This window comes from Bubalus bubalis, chromosome 10 (assembly GCF_019923935.1).
Source record: "Bubalus bubalis isolate 160015118507 breed Murrah chromosome 10, NDDB_SH_1, whole genome shotgun sequence".
In the NCBI taxonomy this organism is placed as follows: Eukaryota; Metazoa; Chordata; class Mammalia; order Artiodactyla; family Bovidae; genus Bubalus; species Bubalus bubalis.
The window spans coordinates 22,390,662-22,410,698 of NC_059166.1; the positions used below are offsets into that span (position 1 = coordinate 22,390,662).

Genomic DNA, 20,037 nt, shown 5'->3' on the forward strand with positions numbered 1-20,037 from the left:
AAAGCTGGACACGACTTAGCAACGCAACAACAACAACATACAGATATCATCCACACACATACAACAGCAAGGAAAATCATGACCCATATTGCCTCATGGGCTTTTTTATTCCTGTTTAACTCTTTTTTTCTCTCCTGCTTCAAAACAGAAACTTTCGACTTATAAGCAAAGATTTTCATAACTTAGGTTCTCTTGTCAGGATACACACAGATTTAAATCAGAAGACATCTTTCTTCCTGCTATTGGCTGAGATACAGTTAGTCCTTGCCCCACTCTCTTCTTTCTTATCTCTATTTTCTAGACTAGAAACCATATGCCTGGCAAAACACCCACTCTAAGCCTCAATATCCAAACCTGTAAAATGAGAGTAGAGACCTCACTTGTCTCGTGGGATTGTAGTGAAAGAGTGAAAAGCACCATGCTATAGATTAGGTCACATGGTCAAAGCCTGATTTTTTTTTTTTTTTTGTAACAGCTTTATTTAGATATAATTCACACAGCATGCAATTAACACATTTAAAGTATATAATTCAGTGGTTATTAGTATATTCACAGAGTTATGAATCCATCACACAATCAATTTTAGAACATTTTCATCACCCCAAAAAGCACTCAATCTCCATCTTCTCTCTGCACCGCCCCCAATTCTAGTCAACCATGAAAATCTAATTTCAATCACTTTAGACTTGCCTCTCCTGAGCATTTCACATAAATGAAAGCATAGAATACGTAGTCCTTTATGACTGACTTGTTTTACTTAGCATAATGTTTTCAAAGTTTCATTCATGCTGATATGAATATGTCAGCATACCATTTTGTTTTACAGCTGAATAATCTTCCTTGTATGAATATCCTACATTTTATTGATTCACTTATCAATTGGCAGACATTTGGGTTGTCTTTACCTTTCAGCTAACATGAATAATGCTGCTACGAGCATTCATGTACAAATTTTTATATCAACATATGTTTTTATTTCTCTTGAGTATAAATACCCAGGAGTAGCATTACTGGATTTCTTTGGAAGGAATGATGCTAAAGCTGAAACTTCAGTACTTTGGCCACCTCATGCGAAGAGTTGACTCATTGGAAAAGACTCTGATGCTGGGAGGGATTGGGGGCAGGAGGAGAAGGGGACGACAGAGGATGAGATGACTGGATGGCATCACCAACTCGATGGACATGAGTCTGGGTGAACTCCGGGAGTTGGTAATGAACAGGGAGGCCTGTTGTGCTGCGATTCATGGGGTCGCAAAGAGTCAGACACGACTAAGCAACTGAACTGAACTGAACTGAAGCATTACTGGATCATATAATAGGATTCTACAGTTAACCTTTGGAAGAACTGCCAGACAGCTTTCCAAAGTGGCTGCACCATCTTCCATTCCTTCACTAGCAGTACATGAAGGATAAAATTCTCTCCATCCTCACCAACACCTATTTTTATCTAGTTTTTATTTTATTTATTTATTATAGCCACCCTAGAGGGTGTGAAGTGACATATCATCATGGCTTAATATACATTTCCCTGATGGTTGTCAAAGCCCAAATACAAAAATGTATTTCAACATTTTAATCTGGTATAACATACCATCTAAATACTGCTGGTGTTCAAATTACATCTCTAAGCAAGAGGCTGCTAAAGCGGTTGGTTTATCTTCCCCTACCCAAGGGCTGCTTATGAAAACTTATTAAATTCTAAATCAGTTGTTTCCACATGTCTTTCTGTATTTGTCTTCTTCCTAAATAGAAACAGTCTCAATTAAAGCAGCCTTTTATAAGTGAATAACCATAATTATTTATAGGAAGAAATTTTAGACAAGATTTGATTTAAGATTAAGGTTATTACAAAATTTTAAGGAAGCCAAGAGGAACAAGTCAGGATTCTAGACACTACCGATGTTTTTCCCTTTTCTCTAAAAAATGTGATATTGAGAGAAGGATAGTAATTATTCTAATTCAAAGGGATTATCCAATAAAATTCAAAGAGATTATCTAATCCAAAATTCAAAACATATAATCCAATCTAACTTGAGGGATTATCATCTTTTCTAATTTGAAGTCTTTCTCTAATCTAACTCATTCAAAGAGATGTTCATTTTTTTCAGATTTCTGATGTTTGAAAAAATTCATGTACAATGAAATGAATTATTTTATTCCTAAAACATTCTATTTTAAATTATTTTTAATGCCTTAAAAAATTAAAAAGAATAAAGTCTACATACATAAAACACAAGAAAGAAAATACAAAAAGGCTACAAGCTTTAAAAAAATAACAACTTTTCCCCTGTTTTTCAATATAAGGCCTCAGGCCCCACAAGATGTATTAATAATATGATTCATTCATCTTCTAAGAAATTTTCCATGTCCCAAGGCTGCACTATGCAATCCACTGTTTTCGTTATTTCTTGGCATACAGCTGACTATGAAACTGACCGCTGAACTTTCCTATGTCAAATAGAACTTTCCATTGTGGGAAATTTCTAAAACATTCATATTAAGCTAAGTGGAAATGTCATCAGAGTTCAGGAGCAAATACGGCTTATATCACCCAGTACAATTTCTAAACCAGATTTTACACAGGAAAGGCAAACCATTGAACGAAAACAACAAGTACAAAGGCCACATTGGAGTTTCTGTAAATACTTGACGGTGAAGAAAATCAGAAGCAACGATCAGTTTATCAAGGTTATCTGAAAGTTCTTCCAAAAAAAGTCTAAAAGAAGGGCACTTTTACAAACTGTTCTGTAATGTCTACCCACTGACCCCTTCTTCTGCTAGATTACACGGTGGCCTCATTTCTAGTTCTCGTGAAATCAATAGACCATTTACGTCCCAAGTATCTGTCTAGGGTATGCACTTTCTTATTCAATCTGGTGTTGACAGCAGTAATCAAATTTTGTACATACCACTAGCTCTATTATAGCTCAATGGCTACTGGCTGCCAGCCTAGGTCTAGTCTCACCCAAAAGGAAGGAAAAGAGTAGACTGCAGAGAGAATTACAGACCGCATCAGCTGAGACTACAGAAGGGGGTGTGGAAGTGAGACAGTGAAGCAGAGGGATTCAAGACAAACCCTCCTCCCACCGGAGAGACATATGCCGGGCACATCAGCACAGCCAACCTGGACCATTAAAGGCAGACATTTTCTTCATCCCTCTGCAAACCTCTGGGTTTTGAACATCTTATTACAACTTTCCGTTCTAACCAATGAACCTACACCTACACCCGCAGAGCAGCAGACAAAAGCCAGAAATAAACCACACCCTCCAACACAAGGGAGACAAAAAGTGAGGGAACACAAGTGACAACGCTTCCCATGAACTGTCCAGACACAATCAGTTTCGTGTTGTAACTAGGATCAAGGCTTTTTCTTGGATCAAAAATTTTTCAATTAATCGTCTTCTGCTAAAATAAGGTCAGCTTTAAAAAAAAAAAAAAAATTGAGGTGGGATAGAAACCTGGAAGTCTACTCAACCTGCATGTTTAGAGTTCAAAATCTCTAAGAAAACCATACTCCTGCTAACAGATATTCTTTGCTTAAAGGGAGCATGAATGATACCACTTCTTGCTATCTAAGTTTGGTTAAAGCAACTATTTCCTCATTTTTTAAAACTTGAAATAATTTTAGACTTACCCAAAAAGTTGTAAAAAAAATTGTACAGGGTTTTCATAATCCCTTCATCCAGCTTCCCCAAATGTTACCATCTTACAGAACCAGAGTACTTCTGTCAAAACCAGAAAATTAGCACTGATGCAATACAATGAACTACTCCACAGATCTTATTTAAATGTCTCCAGTTGTTCCCTTTTTCAGTTTCCTGATTGTATCCCAGGACCGGCACACAAGCAACACTTCAAAAACACATCCTTTCATTCACTCTCTAGTGAATGTTTCTGATCCCCCCACCAAAAGTCCTATTTTCTTTCATGTTGATGAGGTAGTTTCATTATTAACCATTGAGTGTTCCAGTCTAGAAATGCTTATTTCCTCCACAATTCTCTGAGGGTCTTATCAGCCTCATCTTGTAAACACAGGTCAAACTGAGTTTCACAATTCCTTGTCCGGAACCCTTAGAACACAGAGGAGCTGCCAAATCCCACTTGAGAAAAGTTACATAGGCTATGCATTCCCCTGGAGGAGCTAGTGGTAAAGAACCTGCCTGTCAATGCAGGAGACATAAGAGACAGCGGTTCCATCCCTGGGTCAGGAAGATCCCCTGGAGAAGGAGATGACAACCCACTTCAGTAATGGTACCTGGAGAATCCCACGGACAGGGGAACCTGGAAGGCTACAGTCCATTGTATCGCATAGAGTCAGACACGACTGAAGTGACTTAGCACAGCACACAAGACAAAAACAGCGAGATGTAGGATAATTTCCCCCAATCAAATACACTAACACTTCTGCAGTAATTATGTGTGTTTTAGGAGGTAAGTGGGAGAAGGAAAGATTTCAAAAGCATCCCAACACTTCTGGTCAAATTTTTCCCAAAAAATCGGCTCAGGTCAAGCTCAGGTTTTACTATCAAATGAATTAAAACACCTTTCTGTTTTCAGAGTTCATTTTAGCTATTATAACTGCAAATGAGAGAGTGTGGACCTCTACCAATGAAATCTGTGGCTTCATGTGTCGCCCACCCACCCTCACACCACATCCTCTTTCACCTCCAGTGTTACCTCGGCCTCCAGGCTCTCTTCACTCCAATTAACCCTCCGAGAGTCTCCAGGGTGACCTTTGTAAATTACTTGCAGCTCTCTAGCTTCAAAATCCTTCAAGATTTCCCATGCAAAAAAAAGGAGGTTGGAGTCTAATCTTATGAAGTTTAGTTTACAAGGCTCCCCACCATCTAAGCCAACCCTTTTGACTATAACAGTGCTACACCCAAGAAGAAAATAGAAGTGAAAAAGGTGTAATCTCTGTCCTCAAGATGCCACCAATCTAATTCAGTCTCTTGAATATTTTCATCAAACTGAAAATATAGAATGTAGCTTCTCCAACCATCAAAGAAATATGGGAATTTTTTTTTAACTCATTCTTTTCTAGCTAGGAAATTCTACCTTAGCTCTTGATCACATTAAAGATTACTAATAAAACCCCATATGTTGACATGAAAAGGATTTTTCACATGATTTTAACAAGACATGTCTAAAAATACTTGCTATGTTACTGTTCCAAATACAAAGAGCAAAAGCCAGAAAAACTTTTCTAAAAACAAGCAAACCCAAAAAAGCAACGTCAAAGATGGTATTTAATGGGCTGAGTGAGTTCTCATGAGATTGTTTTTCCAAAGCACAAAGATATAAATAAAATCTGAAACCATGTCTTTGTTTCCATATTAGTATATTAATGGAAGTGAATGATATTATAACCAGCAAAATTATGTTAGAGAGAGCTAAACAAAAATCCCCACCACCAAAGAGCTCAGAATTTATCCCCAACCACATAGAGACTTATCTCTGATGCAGACTTTAAGGAACATACACCAATGAAAGAGGAAAGATATCATATTTTAAGTATTTTGGTTTTATTTTCTAATGTGCAAATAGTCAGACACAGAATGGTAAAAGTTCCTAGATATTGTATTTGAAGATAAATTATAACCTTTCTTACAATTATCTCAGGAAAAGTGCACAAAAGCAGAAGGAGTAAGAGATAAAGAATAGTACCACTGAATCCCATAATGATGGGGGTAGAGAGAAGTGGTCGGTATATACCTGCTTCTCCCTACACCAAGGGAGGGAAGGAGAGAAGGAGCAGACTGTGTGTGTGACTGTGTGTACGCACACATGGCATGATTTTCACTGGCAGTGTTAAGTTACTTCCAAACAGAAACGACAACTGCTGTGCTCCGACCGAGGTGAGATATACGTGGCTGACAGCAGTCAGGGCAGAAAAGGCCGGCACTGCATGGACATCAAGCGACGCCACCACTCTGTAAAAGCCAGGATCCACTCTGCCAGGGCCCTGGTAGAATCGTGTAGTGTCTGCTGCTCAAGACAGGGCTTCCTGGGACAACCACTCACGTGGCAAAGACCTCACTCTAGCAGAAGGAAGGAAGGTAGGTTATCACCAGGGTTCTTCAGGGAGCAGGAACAGGTATTTAAGGAGACATAAAAAAAGATGAATAAAACTCAGATGCTTTAAAAAGAGGACTTTTAAAACATTACCAAACAAGAAAGGAAGGGAGTAATTTTCCTGAATTTTCTACATGTTCCGTGTCTATCAATCAGGCAAAAAATAAACATTGTCATTTTTAATTTACCTTTGTATTGTCATCCTTTAGCATGGAGCCTGAAATGTTGTAAGGACTTAGTAAATGAGCATTTACTGGAAGAATAGACACAAGCTGATGTGGAAGACATCAAAACAAAAGTAAGAGTGAACCAGGATAGTGAGAGGAACCCTGGGCATCTCTCACACTCACAGAGCTTCCACAACAAGGCCATCTGATGCAGAAAGGAGGTACCACAGTCTATGACATGAGCAAAATCAAAAATAGCAGTTCTGGGGCAGACTCTGCTCTGGGGCAGACCACAGCATTCCAGAAAGGGATCAGGAAACTGGGACCAAGTGAGAAGGGTGCTTTCAGGAATGTAAAAAAGAAGGATACATCTGGAAATAAACGTGCTGTAAAGATAGAGGCAATATCATTGGCAACCTGCTGGGCTGTGGAGCAAAGATCAGCCAGTGAGTTTTCTTGAAGTACATCTGCTGTCACTGTGAGGAAAACCTTTCTAGTTTCCAGAAGGTTCCAGAACCCTCCAGCTTCATGGAAAAGTATGAAAAAAAGAAGTGTGGGGATTATTTTTTGTTGTTAGCTGTAAAGACATCTAGTGGGAGAGCTGACTTAAGTATCCTGGTGATTTAAAAAGCAGTCACAACCTAAAAGTTGAGAGGTGTGTTATATTCAGTGTGAATTTTTAGGACTTCAAGGCCAGGAGACAGCATCTCAAGTGACCCCCAAGAGAACTGCTCGGAGGATGCAGGGGGAGGAGTCAGGTTATATAGAAATTTACAACAAAGGGCAGGTAGTCTGAACAACAAAAGTATTTTTGTAAATTAAAGAAAACCAGATTATCTCAAATTAAGGAATTTAGTGCTTTTCTATGTATGGGAAGATGCAGGAGTCTGAGCTCACTGAAATCATTCCTTTCATATGCATCTCAGCTACCTGGGGCCAGTATCCATTTTTTTTTTTTCTCAGTGCTCACCAGAGGGAGTGGCTGCAGCCCAGTGGCTGCCAGATCACAGGTATTCTTCTCCTTCTTAGTTGCCCTTGAGGGCTGGAATCGCTGCTGACTGTGACATCCTAGTTTATTGACACAGCAGGAAATACTCTATTTCTCACTCCCATAGGGCACAACACCCTATGAAGCTGGACATGTCACTCATAACAGTTTGTCCTTTGATCACCTGCAGTGACAATCTCAATTCAGTGTTTCCTGTGGAGCTCTTAGGCTCTTATGCAAATCTGAAGCTGTGGGCCACTCATTAGACATGGGTATTAACTTGCATGAGTCATCTGTATATTCAGCCTGCAGCTGATACTACACAAAGATAGTCCTGCCTACTCACGGCACACCCACCCCACTCCCATGTGGGAATGAGACATAATCACCTACTGAGGGCTGGGAGTGGGGAGAAAATGAAGGATCCAGGTAATAATGAGGCAGAACCAATGCCAAAGAACTGACCTTGGGTATTTTAAATCTGTTTCAGGATTTATAGGATGATGTAGCTGCCAAGAGATATCCAGGTGCATGCTATGTTGCTTCAGTCGTGTCCAACTCTTTGCGACCCTATGAACTACAGCCTTCCAGGCTCCTTTGTCCAAGGACTCTCCAGGCAAGAATACTGGAGAGGGTTGCCATTTCCTTCTCCAGGGGATCTTCCTGACCCAGGAATTGAACCTGGGTCTCTTGTGTCTCCTGCATTGACCAGCGGATTCTTTCTTTACCACTAGCACCACCTGGGAAGTCCAATAACCAGGTGAGGAACACAGAATGCAAGTAATGGTTGTCAGCCCAGAATTTATGAGCCATGGGACTTATAAACAAGATCCCTGAGCCTTGGGCCCATGGGAGTCAGTCAGCTAATTGATTTGTTGACTTAGCACCTACTCCTGTTTCATGAGGTGCAGACAAGAACCAGTTCCCAGGCCCGGCAAAGTGAGGCAACTGCAGAGGGAATGTGTGGTGCCTGCTGTCACTCCCTCGGGGATCAGCCCCAACACAGGCTGGGGCCTGCAAAAGGGGAAAGGAGAGGACAGGGGCTGCCAAACGAGGTGGGAGTGAACACGACAGAGGCAAGAAATGCACAAACAGCCTATGATTAGAGCATCTAAGGAGTGACAGAGAACAGGGAGGAAGATGGCAGGGTGGAGCTCGGAAACAATGCCAGAAGGTTCAAAAGAGAAAACAGCGATCCAGAAAGAAGAGGAGAAGAGAGCCAGGCCCGTACTCCAGGGCTGCCCCTGACAGGAAGCAAGTTCTTCCACAGTTTGCAGGTCGGGACCACTTACATGCCACTTCATATAAAGTTCCACTTTCCATAAAATCTCTCTCCTCCAGAGAATGTTCATGAGTAAATCCGTCTATCTATAAAAAGATTTAAAAATGGAGCCAATAGAACAAACCTGGTTTTAAATGAGGAACGTGACACTAAAAATAACTTCCCTGAGGCTGCCAATTCAGTAGAGGGTTGGAACGACCCATGTTTCTATTGGAACATCAGTCTATAATTTGGTCAGTAAAAAGTGACCAATTTTAGGGACCTCTGAACTTCAGAGTCCTTTCACATTTATTTTCATGGATGCCTGCAAAATTCTTACAGGTTAAGCTGTGTCAGTATTTCAGCCTCTCTTTAAAAAATGAGGTAACTAAGGTTTCATAACACCAAGTTAGTGTTATTCACTCAGTTGTGTCCAACTCTTTGCGACCACATGGACTGCAGCCTGCCAGGCTCCTCTGTTCATGGGATTCTCGGGTCAAGAATACTGGAGTGGGTTGCCGTTTCCTTTTCCATTCATGACACCAAATTCATGCCGTGGGTGTTCTGAACCTCAGAACCAACTCCCTGCCCCCAAGTATTTACTCCCATCCCATCGTGGGCCTTCGAGAAGCAGCTCACTGGCTGTCAACAGCACTTCCTGAACCATCATGAAGCCCAGAGGCTTCAAAGTTGTTTCTCTGAGGGTAAATAATACTATATGATACTTCCTCTCTTCCTCAAAGTCACAGCCAAAAACCAAATGAAACCAAAAGGAAATGCGTGTTCCTCAACAGCAGTCAGGTCCCAGGTGTCAGGTAGCCGGCTCCACCCCCATCGCAGTCCCAAACTCTGGCACAAACACAAGCTTGCAGAATCTTGAGGCCAGTCAGAGGTGAGCCTTTCTGCAAGAGAATGACAAAAGGCCCCGACGCTTCCACTCCCCAGGGCTTTAAAACCATACTCCTGAAGGAACAAGGTGGTTACTCTTCATCTGAGTTACTAAACTGAGCCCCTCCATGCCGGAAAGAGGGGGCAGGAAAAGGAAATGAAAGCAAGTGACTCGAGGTTCTGGATTTCGTATGCAAGATTAGCCAGCAACAGGTGCAGCGTTCCGGTGAAATTAAGCGTCTCCAAACGCCTCTTGTCTGCACCGCACAAAGGGCCCAGGCACAGAAACCCAACATTAGCAGCGCTGTCAGAAGTGCAAGCCATCATCATTTTCTAGCCAGTAGCAATTTTGGAAAAAAAAAAAAATTACCAGGCAGACCACAAAATATTTCTCTGCTGACATAAGACTTCTTTCACATTATCCTCTTCCGAAACACTGTAAAATAATTTAAATGTTGGCAATCGTAAGTCATTTTTTAGTGCCTGGTGACCACCACAGTGCCTGGTATGGAGTACGTGGGCAGCAAACATTTACTGGATGAATGAATGAAACCAACAGGTAAATAAGATGTTGCCTTTACAAAGAGCGATAACCAAAATCTCACTTTCAAAATAGTATATAAATGTATTTTTCCCCATTTCTCCAAGAAGGGAACAAAAAGCTGGGATCAGAAGCCAGGGAAAGAGATATCAATAATGAAACATATCAGGAGGTGCCAATCACCCAGCCACTGACTAAAGCCGAGAAGCCCTGTCTGCCGCCCCTTGGGATTAACAGATCTGCACGGGCATTCTCATTTGGAGGAGAACAAATGGGGAAAACAATCATAACCATTGAAGCAATTCACTTTCGGATTTTCCTTTCACGCAGAGTGCCATTTCACGTAACAGTTTCCACCTGCCATCACTATAGAACTTACAAAATAAATGTTGCTGCATAATCTTTCAATATGATGAAAATAATCTGCTGACGATATGTCATAGAAAATATCTTGTGCTATATGTGACATGTATAAGAAAAATATGAGTGTGGATAAGATGAAGTGGAATTGAAGCCATTTTATGGACTCTAAGAACTGAAGAAAAAGTGGAGGGAAATAGCAATGCAAGTGATGGGGAATGTTATATGAATACTGTTTTAAATAAAAAGAATAATTACTAATATGAGAACACCACTGATTTATATAAGGGTTTAAATAATGATATTAATTATAAAAATAAGATTTCAGAGCACAGATAAGAATAAATCACTAAAATTATCATGACAAGTCAGAGAACTAAGCAGTACAAATAGAAATGCATTATAATAAATATTTTTATAAAATGACTATAAGGAATGACTTGATTTAATAATGCAGTTCATTCAGCTTTCTTTAAATTCACAAATTTCTCTTCTGTTTATAACTTAAGCATTCTGAATAGAATTTCTCTCACCCTTGTATATTCAATTTAAAGAATCCTTAGATTTTTTTTTCACATCACTCCTTCCAAGATCCAGAGGAAATTCCCACTTTCTTTTACCTCAAGGTAACACCCAAAGGTCTTGAACAAAATTCTTCACTGAGATACTAAGTGCCTAGTTAAGAACTACCTCAAACTTCAAGGAATAAACTGGAATTGCCAAGTCTATTAAGAATGTGTTTGATGAACCTAGAGTCTGTCATACAGAATGAAGTAAGTCAGAAAGAGAAAAACAAATATCGTATACTAACGCATATATATGGAATCTAGAAAGATAGTGCTGATGAACCTATCTGCAGGGCAGCAGTGGAGACGCAGACACAGAACAGACTTGTGGGCACAATGGGGGGAAAGAGAAGGTGGGGTGAACCGAGAGAGTAGCATGCAAACATACACATGACCATACGTAAAATAGAGAGCCAGGGGGAATTTGTTGTATGACTCAGGCAGCTCCAACCGGGGCTCTGAGACAACCTAGAGGGGTGGGGTGGGGTGGAAGGTGGGAGGGACATTCAAGAGGGAGGGGACATATGTATACCTATGGCTGATTCATATTTATGTATGGCAGAAACCAACAAGATATTGTAAAGCAATCATCCTTCAGTTAAAAATAAATAAATTTTAAAATGTTTAAAAAATAAACAAAAGGACAATCAAAAAAAAATGTCTTTGGTTTTCAAGTGAGGCCTTTTCATTCATCCCTTCATCCATTCATTCCCTCATTTATAAGGATCTATCACCCCTACGGGTCAGGCGTTGTGCAAAGCACTATGGACACACCAGTAAACATGAAATGCCCTGATGGAGATGACAGTCTGGGGACCTCTCAGCAACAAAGTAAACAAGCAATCAGCATTGTTACAAGTGAGCTGAAGCAAGCAACAAGATGGATGGTAGGAATAACAGGACGAATCTACTTCAGACGGGTAGTCAGGATGGGCATCTCGGAAAAGGTGCAATTTAATCCATCACCCAATTATAGTCAAAGGGGCTAGCCAAGAGCTGGGGAAGGTATCCAGGCGTAGGAAAGAGCCTGTACAGAGGCTGTTTCCGGAGCTGCAAGCTGGCCGCGGCTGAGGCAATGGGCAGTGACAGAGGAGACTCATTAATAACTACAGAAACAGCATCTCACCACATAATTCACCCAACATGCCTATGCCCTGACACACACTTTCCCTTCAGCCTGGAATCCCTGTCTTCCTCACTCTCCTCTGCCATCTCGCAGATGCCTCCTCTGGAAAACATCCCCTGACTCTCCAAAGAAGAGTCAAACTCCAGAAATGAATCCCTCCTAGTCCATGGTCCCACCACCCCTAGTACTCGCCACTATTACACCCCTTAGCAACTGGCCCTGAGTCATTCTTCAAAAGCCACTAAGCACAGGTCTTGCTTTATTTGTCTCTGTTTCTCAACAGTCTATCATGGAATTCGGCACCAGCAGACATGCAATAAATGAAGAGTGAGTCAGCGAACAAATCGAGAGAGGAATGGCCAAATGAAGCGAACACAGGATGGCCGCTCATGCCAATTCATTACTCAGCCTTGGAGCTTTGGAATAGCACCACGCCACGGTTTTAGCTGATTAACCCATTTATAGTCTGGGGATGGAGGGGGGTGGAGATTTCTATCCCTTTATGATTTCCATACAACAAACACTTTGGGACAAATCTCCTGGCATCACAGACAAATGATGGATAATTTTCAGAGTGTCATTAGATACAGACTCCAGTCCATCCACATCAACAAGCATACGTAAAGTGCCAGGTTTGGCATTAGGCTCAAGGGCTGAGCGGTTCTGTTCTGCCCTGGAAGGTCTACAGCACTAGCAAGCAGAGCAAATCCTGTTTCCAAAATACTGTAAACTAACTTCTTTCATAATATTTTACAAGAAAATGGTGGTCAAAAAATGCCAAGGTCACCCACGGGACAAAATGATTTAGAATCTGTTACTCAGTCATTTTTACACTAATTCTTGGCTTAATGAGTCCTGCCGAGGTTTCCTTTCTACAAGCAATGCACAAAAGTTTAAGGGCCATTGTAAGCTCCTTACCTGCCTGTGACCCTCCATCGTCCCCATGTGCAGAAGCGGAGGTCACTTCCATTTCCTGATGGCTCAGCATGTCCTCCAAAAGTAGTTAAGGTTCACAAGCCAACTGTGCATGTTTCCTGAAGTCACAAAGATGTGTGTACCCCTCGGCTGGAGAGTGTGCCTTGCTGGAGTCAAATTTTAAATGAGGGCCAAACAGTGTGGGAATTGTGGGGAGAAGAGTCCCTCCCCAACTGGCCTGACCAGAATGGTTGCATTCCTGCCCTGTGCTCAGCCCAATCCCCTTCTGCTCCGTCTGAGCCTCTGCCAGGCTGTGGAGCCTGTTGCCTTAAAACCCAGAAGAGTGAACAACACTTATTTGCCCAGGACTAGCCAGGTAAGGAAGGTGTGTATCTTTACAAACACGAAAGAGCGTAGCGCCTCCTCAATTCTCTTTAGGCTTTTCTTACATTTGTGCCAAATGAAAACATGGGTGAAGAATAACGTTTAGGAATTAAATGATAAAAAATGTTAAGGGTCCAGCTCTCTCAAGAAAGCTGGTTCTCATAAATTTTATAATCAATTTTTCAACCTATATACTCCAAACGAATTTCTAAAGCTTTTAGAGGTCGAGCCATTAATACACTAAATAATACATGCCATCAAGCTAAAAGGTAAACCCGGCCTCTTCAACCAGAAGTAAAAACATTACCGAGTGAAATACAAACTGCATCTTTTTGCCAAGCTCACCACACAGTCTCAGCTCACTTCATTCCCAATCACTGCCCTCATTCAGGTTTTCCATGGGCCAAGTTCCACCCTCAGACAACACCCTGGCATCAACTTAAATGTGGCTTCCTTAAGGAGGCCTTCCCACCACTAGAGCCCTCCCAGGTCCAGTGAAGCCCCCTCGTGACCCACTATCACAGCATTGCAGGACATTCCTATGCCCTAGGCAATCACACTACTCCGTATATTCTGCAGCTTGGTGTCTGCTTCTTTTCCTAGTCTACACACTGCAAAGGCTGGGCACATCACTATGTGTGTTCATCGGTTCATCATTTTGTTGACCATGGCCAGTACAGTGTCCAGCCTAGGGGGCACTCAGCAAAGAGTTATTCCCATTCAAACTGTTGTCCCTGTAAAAATACTCAACATGAATATCATATGATACAGCTTATAGGTGGAATCTAAAAAAATGGTACAAATGAACTTTCTTACAAAACAGAAAAAGAGTCACAGATGTAGAAACCAAACTTATGTTACCAAGGAGAACCGTGGGGGGGGGAGATAAATTGGGAGACTTGGATTAACATATACACACTACTATATATGAAATAGGACCTACTGTATAGCCCAGGGAACTCTATTCAATACTCTGTAATGACTTTTGGGAAAAGAATTGAAAAAGGAGTAGACATGCATATACATATAACTGATTCACTTTGCTGCACAGCAGAAACATTGTAAATCGACTATACTCCAATAAAAATTAAGTTAAAAAAATACTTTTCATGACATATTGCTGTCACTGCCAAAGCTCTAAGGAAACAGATGTTCATCTTAAATAATCACCATCATCCAAGGTGATTACAACACCAAGGGTCCCTGAACTCGGACAGGGGGAAAAAAAAATGAGATATCCTCACCCACTTCTTCCATCCAAGTACTAACCAGGCCCAACCCTGCTTTGCTTTCAAGATCAGACGAGATCAGGCGCGTTCAGGGTGGTGTGGCCCTAGACTCTTCAACCCACTTGTAACAGAAATTTGCATCTCCTACTAAGAAGTTAGATCACAAAACACACTCTTAGGAGTATCTTTGGCAGGATCACCAACAAAAATCACAGCCATTTTCCCACCACATTATAGCTAAAAGTCATTTGGCTCATAATCACTTCAGAACAGACCAGACTAGACTAGAATAAAACTTACTGAATCCACTGTTGGAACTTGTCATTCCAATGCATTAATATAAAAAAAAAATTACTCTATCACAGGTTTGTTCAGCATTTTGTAACTGAATTTCAATATGAATTGTTTTTCTTTGTAATGCCACATATTTTATTCTATATGCATTTAAAAACATCTGCCTTGATTCACCTAACTGCCAAAGGAGTCCAGAGGTAAAACAGGAAAGGATGTGATGATAAATAATAAAAACCCTAATCTCTATCATTATCAAAAGATTTAAACATTTGATATACTGAGAAATGCTTCTTTTTTTTTTGTTTGGTTTTGGTTTTGGCCACACCACACAGCTTGCAAAATAATTCCTCAAGTAGCGATTGAACCTCACCCTTGGTAGTGAAAGCATGGAGTCTTAACCACTGGACTGACTACTGGGGAATTCCCAGGAAACACTTATATTCTGTTTTCAATGGGTTGAACATATATTTACTCACTGGGGAAATGAATAAAACATTTCCAAAAGAAAGACAATTTAAAATTAGCAGAATTATTAAACCAAGAAGTTATTTTTTATGATAAATAAAAATATGTATTTCAATAGTTTTAGTATAAAATAACTTTTAAACAGGTGGTACTAGTGGTAAAGAACCTGCCTGTCAATGCAGGAGACATAAGAGATACGGGTTCGATCCCTCAGTCTGGAAGATCCCCTGGAGGAAGAAATGGCAACCCACTCCAATATTTTTGCCTGGAGAATCCCATGGACAGAGGAGCCTGGAGAGTTATAGTCCATGGAGTCACAAAAAGTCAGACAGGACTGAAGTGACAAAGCACACACACAGTTTTTAAAGAAGGAATTCTCAAAGGACATTCACAGGTTTTAGTAGTTACTGTACAATTCAACTGATATCTTCAACATACTATTTTTGTGATATATAGCTGACATATAATATTAGTTTTAAGTGCACAGCACAAATAATTGATATATGCATGTACTACAAAATGATTACCACAATAAGAAAATCAGTTAACATCCATCACCACACATAGTTACAATTCTTTTTCTTGTGATGAGAATTTTAAGATTTACTCTCTTACTAACTTTCAAATATGGAATATAGTATTGCTAACTGTAGTCACTCCACTGTACATTAAATCACTAGAATTTATTTTTGTAGCTTTTAAACAACTTTACCCATCTATCCCTTCCCCAACACCCTGTCCCTGTAATCACCAATCTGTTCTCTGTATCTATGAGTTCAGGTGGGGTTTTTTTCTTTTTTTTTTAGATTCCACATATAAGTGAGATCATGCAACACTTGTCCCCCTTTGTATGACTTATTTCACTTAGAATAATGCCTTCAAGGTTTACCCATGTTGTGACAAGTGGCAGGATTTTGTGTGTGTGTGTGTGTGTGTGTGTGTGTATTTACATCTTCTTTGTGTGTCAGTAGACATTTAGTTGTTTCTGTGTCTTGGCTATTATCAAAAATAATACAAAAAACATGGGAGTACAGATACCTCTTGGAGACAGAGATTTCATTTCCTTTGGATATATACCCAGAAGTGGAATCGCTAGATCACATTGTAGGTCTATTTTTAATTTTTTGAGGACCTTCTATACTGTTTTCCATAGTGGCTATACCAATTTGCATTCCCACCGACAGTGCAGAAGGGTTCCCGTTGCCCCACATTATTGCCAACACTTACTATTTGTTTTTTTTTGACAACGGTCATTCCAACAGGTGTGAGATGATATCTCATTGTGGTTCTGATTTGCATTTCCCTGATAATTAGTGATGTTAGCACCTTTTTTTAAACATATTCTTGATAATGATGAAACTTCTCCAGATTTTTTCCAGAAAGACTCATTTTTGGGTCACTAAGCCCCTGGGGTTTGCAAAGCACAGATACTAGGCAGGTAAGATTACAAAGGCTTCCCTGATAGCTCAGTTGGTAAAGAATCCATCTGCAATCCAGGAGACCCTGGTTCGACTCCTGGGTCAGGAAGATCCACTGGAGAAGGGATAGGCTACCTTCTCCAGTATTCTTGGGCTTCCCTTGTGGCTCAGCTGGTAAAGAATCTGCCTGCAATAGGCCCATGGGATCACAAAGAGTCAGACACAACTGAGCAACTTTCACTTTCACGTTTCAGGATTACAAAACATACCACATTCTAATTGCTACCAGGAGCTTCCATAGCAATAACTGAGGTTTACCCATCTTGCTTCTGGAACAGCTCTGTGAGAATAGGCACATACTCTCCAGGAGAAGTAAAGAGTAATCATTAACACCCTTGCTGTGAGTTCCTTTAATCAGCCAACCATTAATACCCACAACACTCCAATAAAAAAGGAGCCCCAGGAGATGCCAAGCCTAGATGGAGTTAGAAGGCCAGTGAACAACATTTAGGGGCTGGATCAGAGGGAAAAAGTTCAGAGAAGGTACAAACATCCAATTTTGCACAAATCTTGATGGCAGCAAGCAGGTCTCTGCCACATTGTAAAAACTGCTCTCGAAGACTTAATACCACAGCTTTTCTTTCACATAAACCAAAAAGAAAATAACAAGAAAGAACTGGTGTTCACACCTCTACTCTCTTCCCCCTCCTTTTGTTTCCCCTCTCTCTCACCCTATCTCTGTTTGTGCTAAAACTGAAGACTTCAAGCCCAAGATCTGACTGTTTTAATCCACAGGTGTATGTCACATTTCTTTCAGAAAATTAACAAAACCCCTGGGCTTCCCTGGTGGCTCAGACAGTAAAAGAATCGGCCTGCAATGCAGGAGACCTAGGTTCAATCCCTGGGTCAGAAAGATCCCCTGGAAAGGGAACGGCAACCCACTCCAGTATTCTTGTCTGGAAACTCCCATGGACAAAGGAGCCTGGCGGGCTACAGTCCATGGGGTGGCAAGGAGTCGGACACAACTGAGTGACTAACACACACAGCACAGTAAATATAAACTTAGAATCCTTCAAGAAGTCCACAGACCCCACCCTTAAACATACAAATATTTCCTGGAAAGCTGTCTATTTTCAGACACAAATCCATAGACAACCATCAAGAACAGAATGAGATTTGAAGGAAACTGAGCAAGACATTTTCCTGCAGTCCAGGCAACCCAGAGAAGCAGAAAGAATATTGTGTCTGGGGCCACTGTGTAACCCAGGGAAAGTCATTTCCTGGGTCCTTGAATGAATTTCAACAATCATCAGGCAACAGATGTGGACTAGATGGCCCCTCAAAGCATCTTCCAGCTCTGACGTTCTGTGGAGGTCCATGTTTTCACAACAGCCATTCAGTTATCAAATGAAGCGCTGAAGGAAGCCGTTTAACTCTAAAAAATGGTTTCTAAGTCCGGAAATGCTGGAAAGAGTCCGCTTCGGCTGGAAGATCTGCAGGCTCTCACTGTTCATTTAAAATGTTCCATTCCTCACATTTGTATTCCATTACAACCGCAACTTGTGAAATGTCTAACAGAAAATCTTCCCACCATCACTGGCAATATGGAAAGTTCGTGGTGGTAACGTGAGGAGAAGCCTGTCTCAAAATAATCTGCATCTTTGCAGTTCACACGCACAATAAAGGATTTCAAAAGCCACAAAGCTTGCCAAGCCTGGCGGAAGGTATAGAAAATGGTAGGATAGCCATACCTAACTTGGCAAGAAATTGGGTGCTGGAAAAAGACAGCGACTAAAATAATTTAGGGGACCATACTACTTCCAGGATTGCCAAGAAGTAATATTGTGCCACATTTCCTATCCTGTCAATAATTTTTTTCAACAAAATGACTTCTGAAGTAAATCTCTCATTACAAGTTTCTCCATTTTTACCAAGGTAATACATGCATATAGTTTTTTTAAATCAAATAAGACTGCAACAAAATGCAGTAGTCCTGCTTCAGTTTTACTTCCATGAGGCTGCCCCCTTTCATCTGTTATCTATTTATTCTGACATTCATTTACCCATTTCTAAATACTGTGCTTGGGACTTCCCTGGTGGTCCAACCACTAAGACTCCAGACTCCTAATCAGGGGGCCCAGGTTCAATCCCTGATCAGGGAACTAGATCCCACACGCCACAACCAAAAAGATCCCGCATGCCACAAATAAGACCTGATGCAGCCAAATGAATAAATCAATATTAAATAAAAAATAATGTTGAAAAGGTCTGATTCAGATTAAAAATTAAATAAAACATTCATTTAAAAAAAAATACTATGCTTACACTACTATTTTCTGACTGTCAGACATGATTTACAGAGTTTCCATATAACTTAAATTCACTCTCCCAATTTCTAATGTCATACTTTCAATTTCCAAGATCTCTTATTCTCTGAATCTGATTTTTATAGCATTTTCTTGTTTCAAAGACGCAATTATTTTCCCAAATCTCTGATATATATAATATCAGGTATCATTTTTCTCTGTTTCCCCTAAATTCCTTTTTCCTGTTGTTCGGGTGTGGCTGTAATGACAGAGGCTTCCCTCCAACATCTGACTTCTGGCATCCTCCCACATTTCAAAACAAGGCAGTCAACCGCCCAAGTTCTTTGAGCTTGGGTGTCACCTGCCAAATCCTGGGCTCAAAGTAGGTCATCCAATTCCATGCTGTGACTTCACTGTACTCCAAGGGCTTCCTTAGTGGCTCCAATGGTAAAGAATCTGTCTGCAATGCAGGAGACCCAGGTTCAATCCCTGGATGGGGAAGATCCCCTGGAGAAGAGAATGGCAACCCACTCCAGTATTCTTGCCTGGGGAATTCCATGGACAGAGGAGCCTGGCAGGCTACAGTCCATGGGGTCGCAAAGATCTGGACACAACTGAGTGATTAACACTTTTACACTTTCATACTATACTCCCAAAAAAAGCATTCTCTGATTTGGGCTGGGATAGCTTCAAGAATTCTGATGTCCCTTCATGTTCCTGATGTCAAACTGGAACCTCACCATCCTCCGTGAAATGTATAAATCTCTGTTCTCCTGTGCGGGAGGGGATGAAGGGGGAAAGACCTGAGAGACAAAGTATACTGTTTACCGTTTTTAGCCCCAAAGTCCCTCCGCTTCCCCTGACCCTACCTCAGACAGTACCGGTGACTCTAAGCCAGACGCCTGCCAAGTCTGGAAGGTGCATCAGGCCACCTCTGCCTGCCAACACCCTGCCCTGGCCCCCTGGGCAGTCCCCACCACTCTACCATCATTTTGCTCAACCACACACAGCTACCTTGTCTCCACGTTCCTTTGGCCACGTAAGTTTATTC

General features: G+C 41.0%; 1 protein-coding gene across 12 annotated transcripts in view; it reads right to left on the reverse strand.

Annotated features, from left to right (window-relative positions):
- Nucleotides 1–20,037, reverse strand: part of UTRN (utrophin) — a 561,026-nt gene that overhangs the window by 496,417 nt on the left and 44,572 nt on the right. Inside the window, exon 1 of one of the 12 annotated variants that reach the window (XM_044924143.2) lies at nucleotides 12,894–13,444. The exons of the other annotated variants lie outside the window; for them this stretch is intronic. Within the exon in view, the coding sequence (XP_044780078.2) occupies nucleotides 12,894–12,963 (70 nt within the window). The 5' untranslated portion in view covers nucleotides 12,964–13,444. Of the gene's footprint in view, nucleotides 1–12,893; nucleotides 13,445–20,037 lie in introns of those variants that run through there. 12 annotated transcript variants of the gene reach the window in all.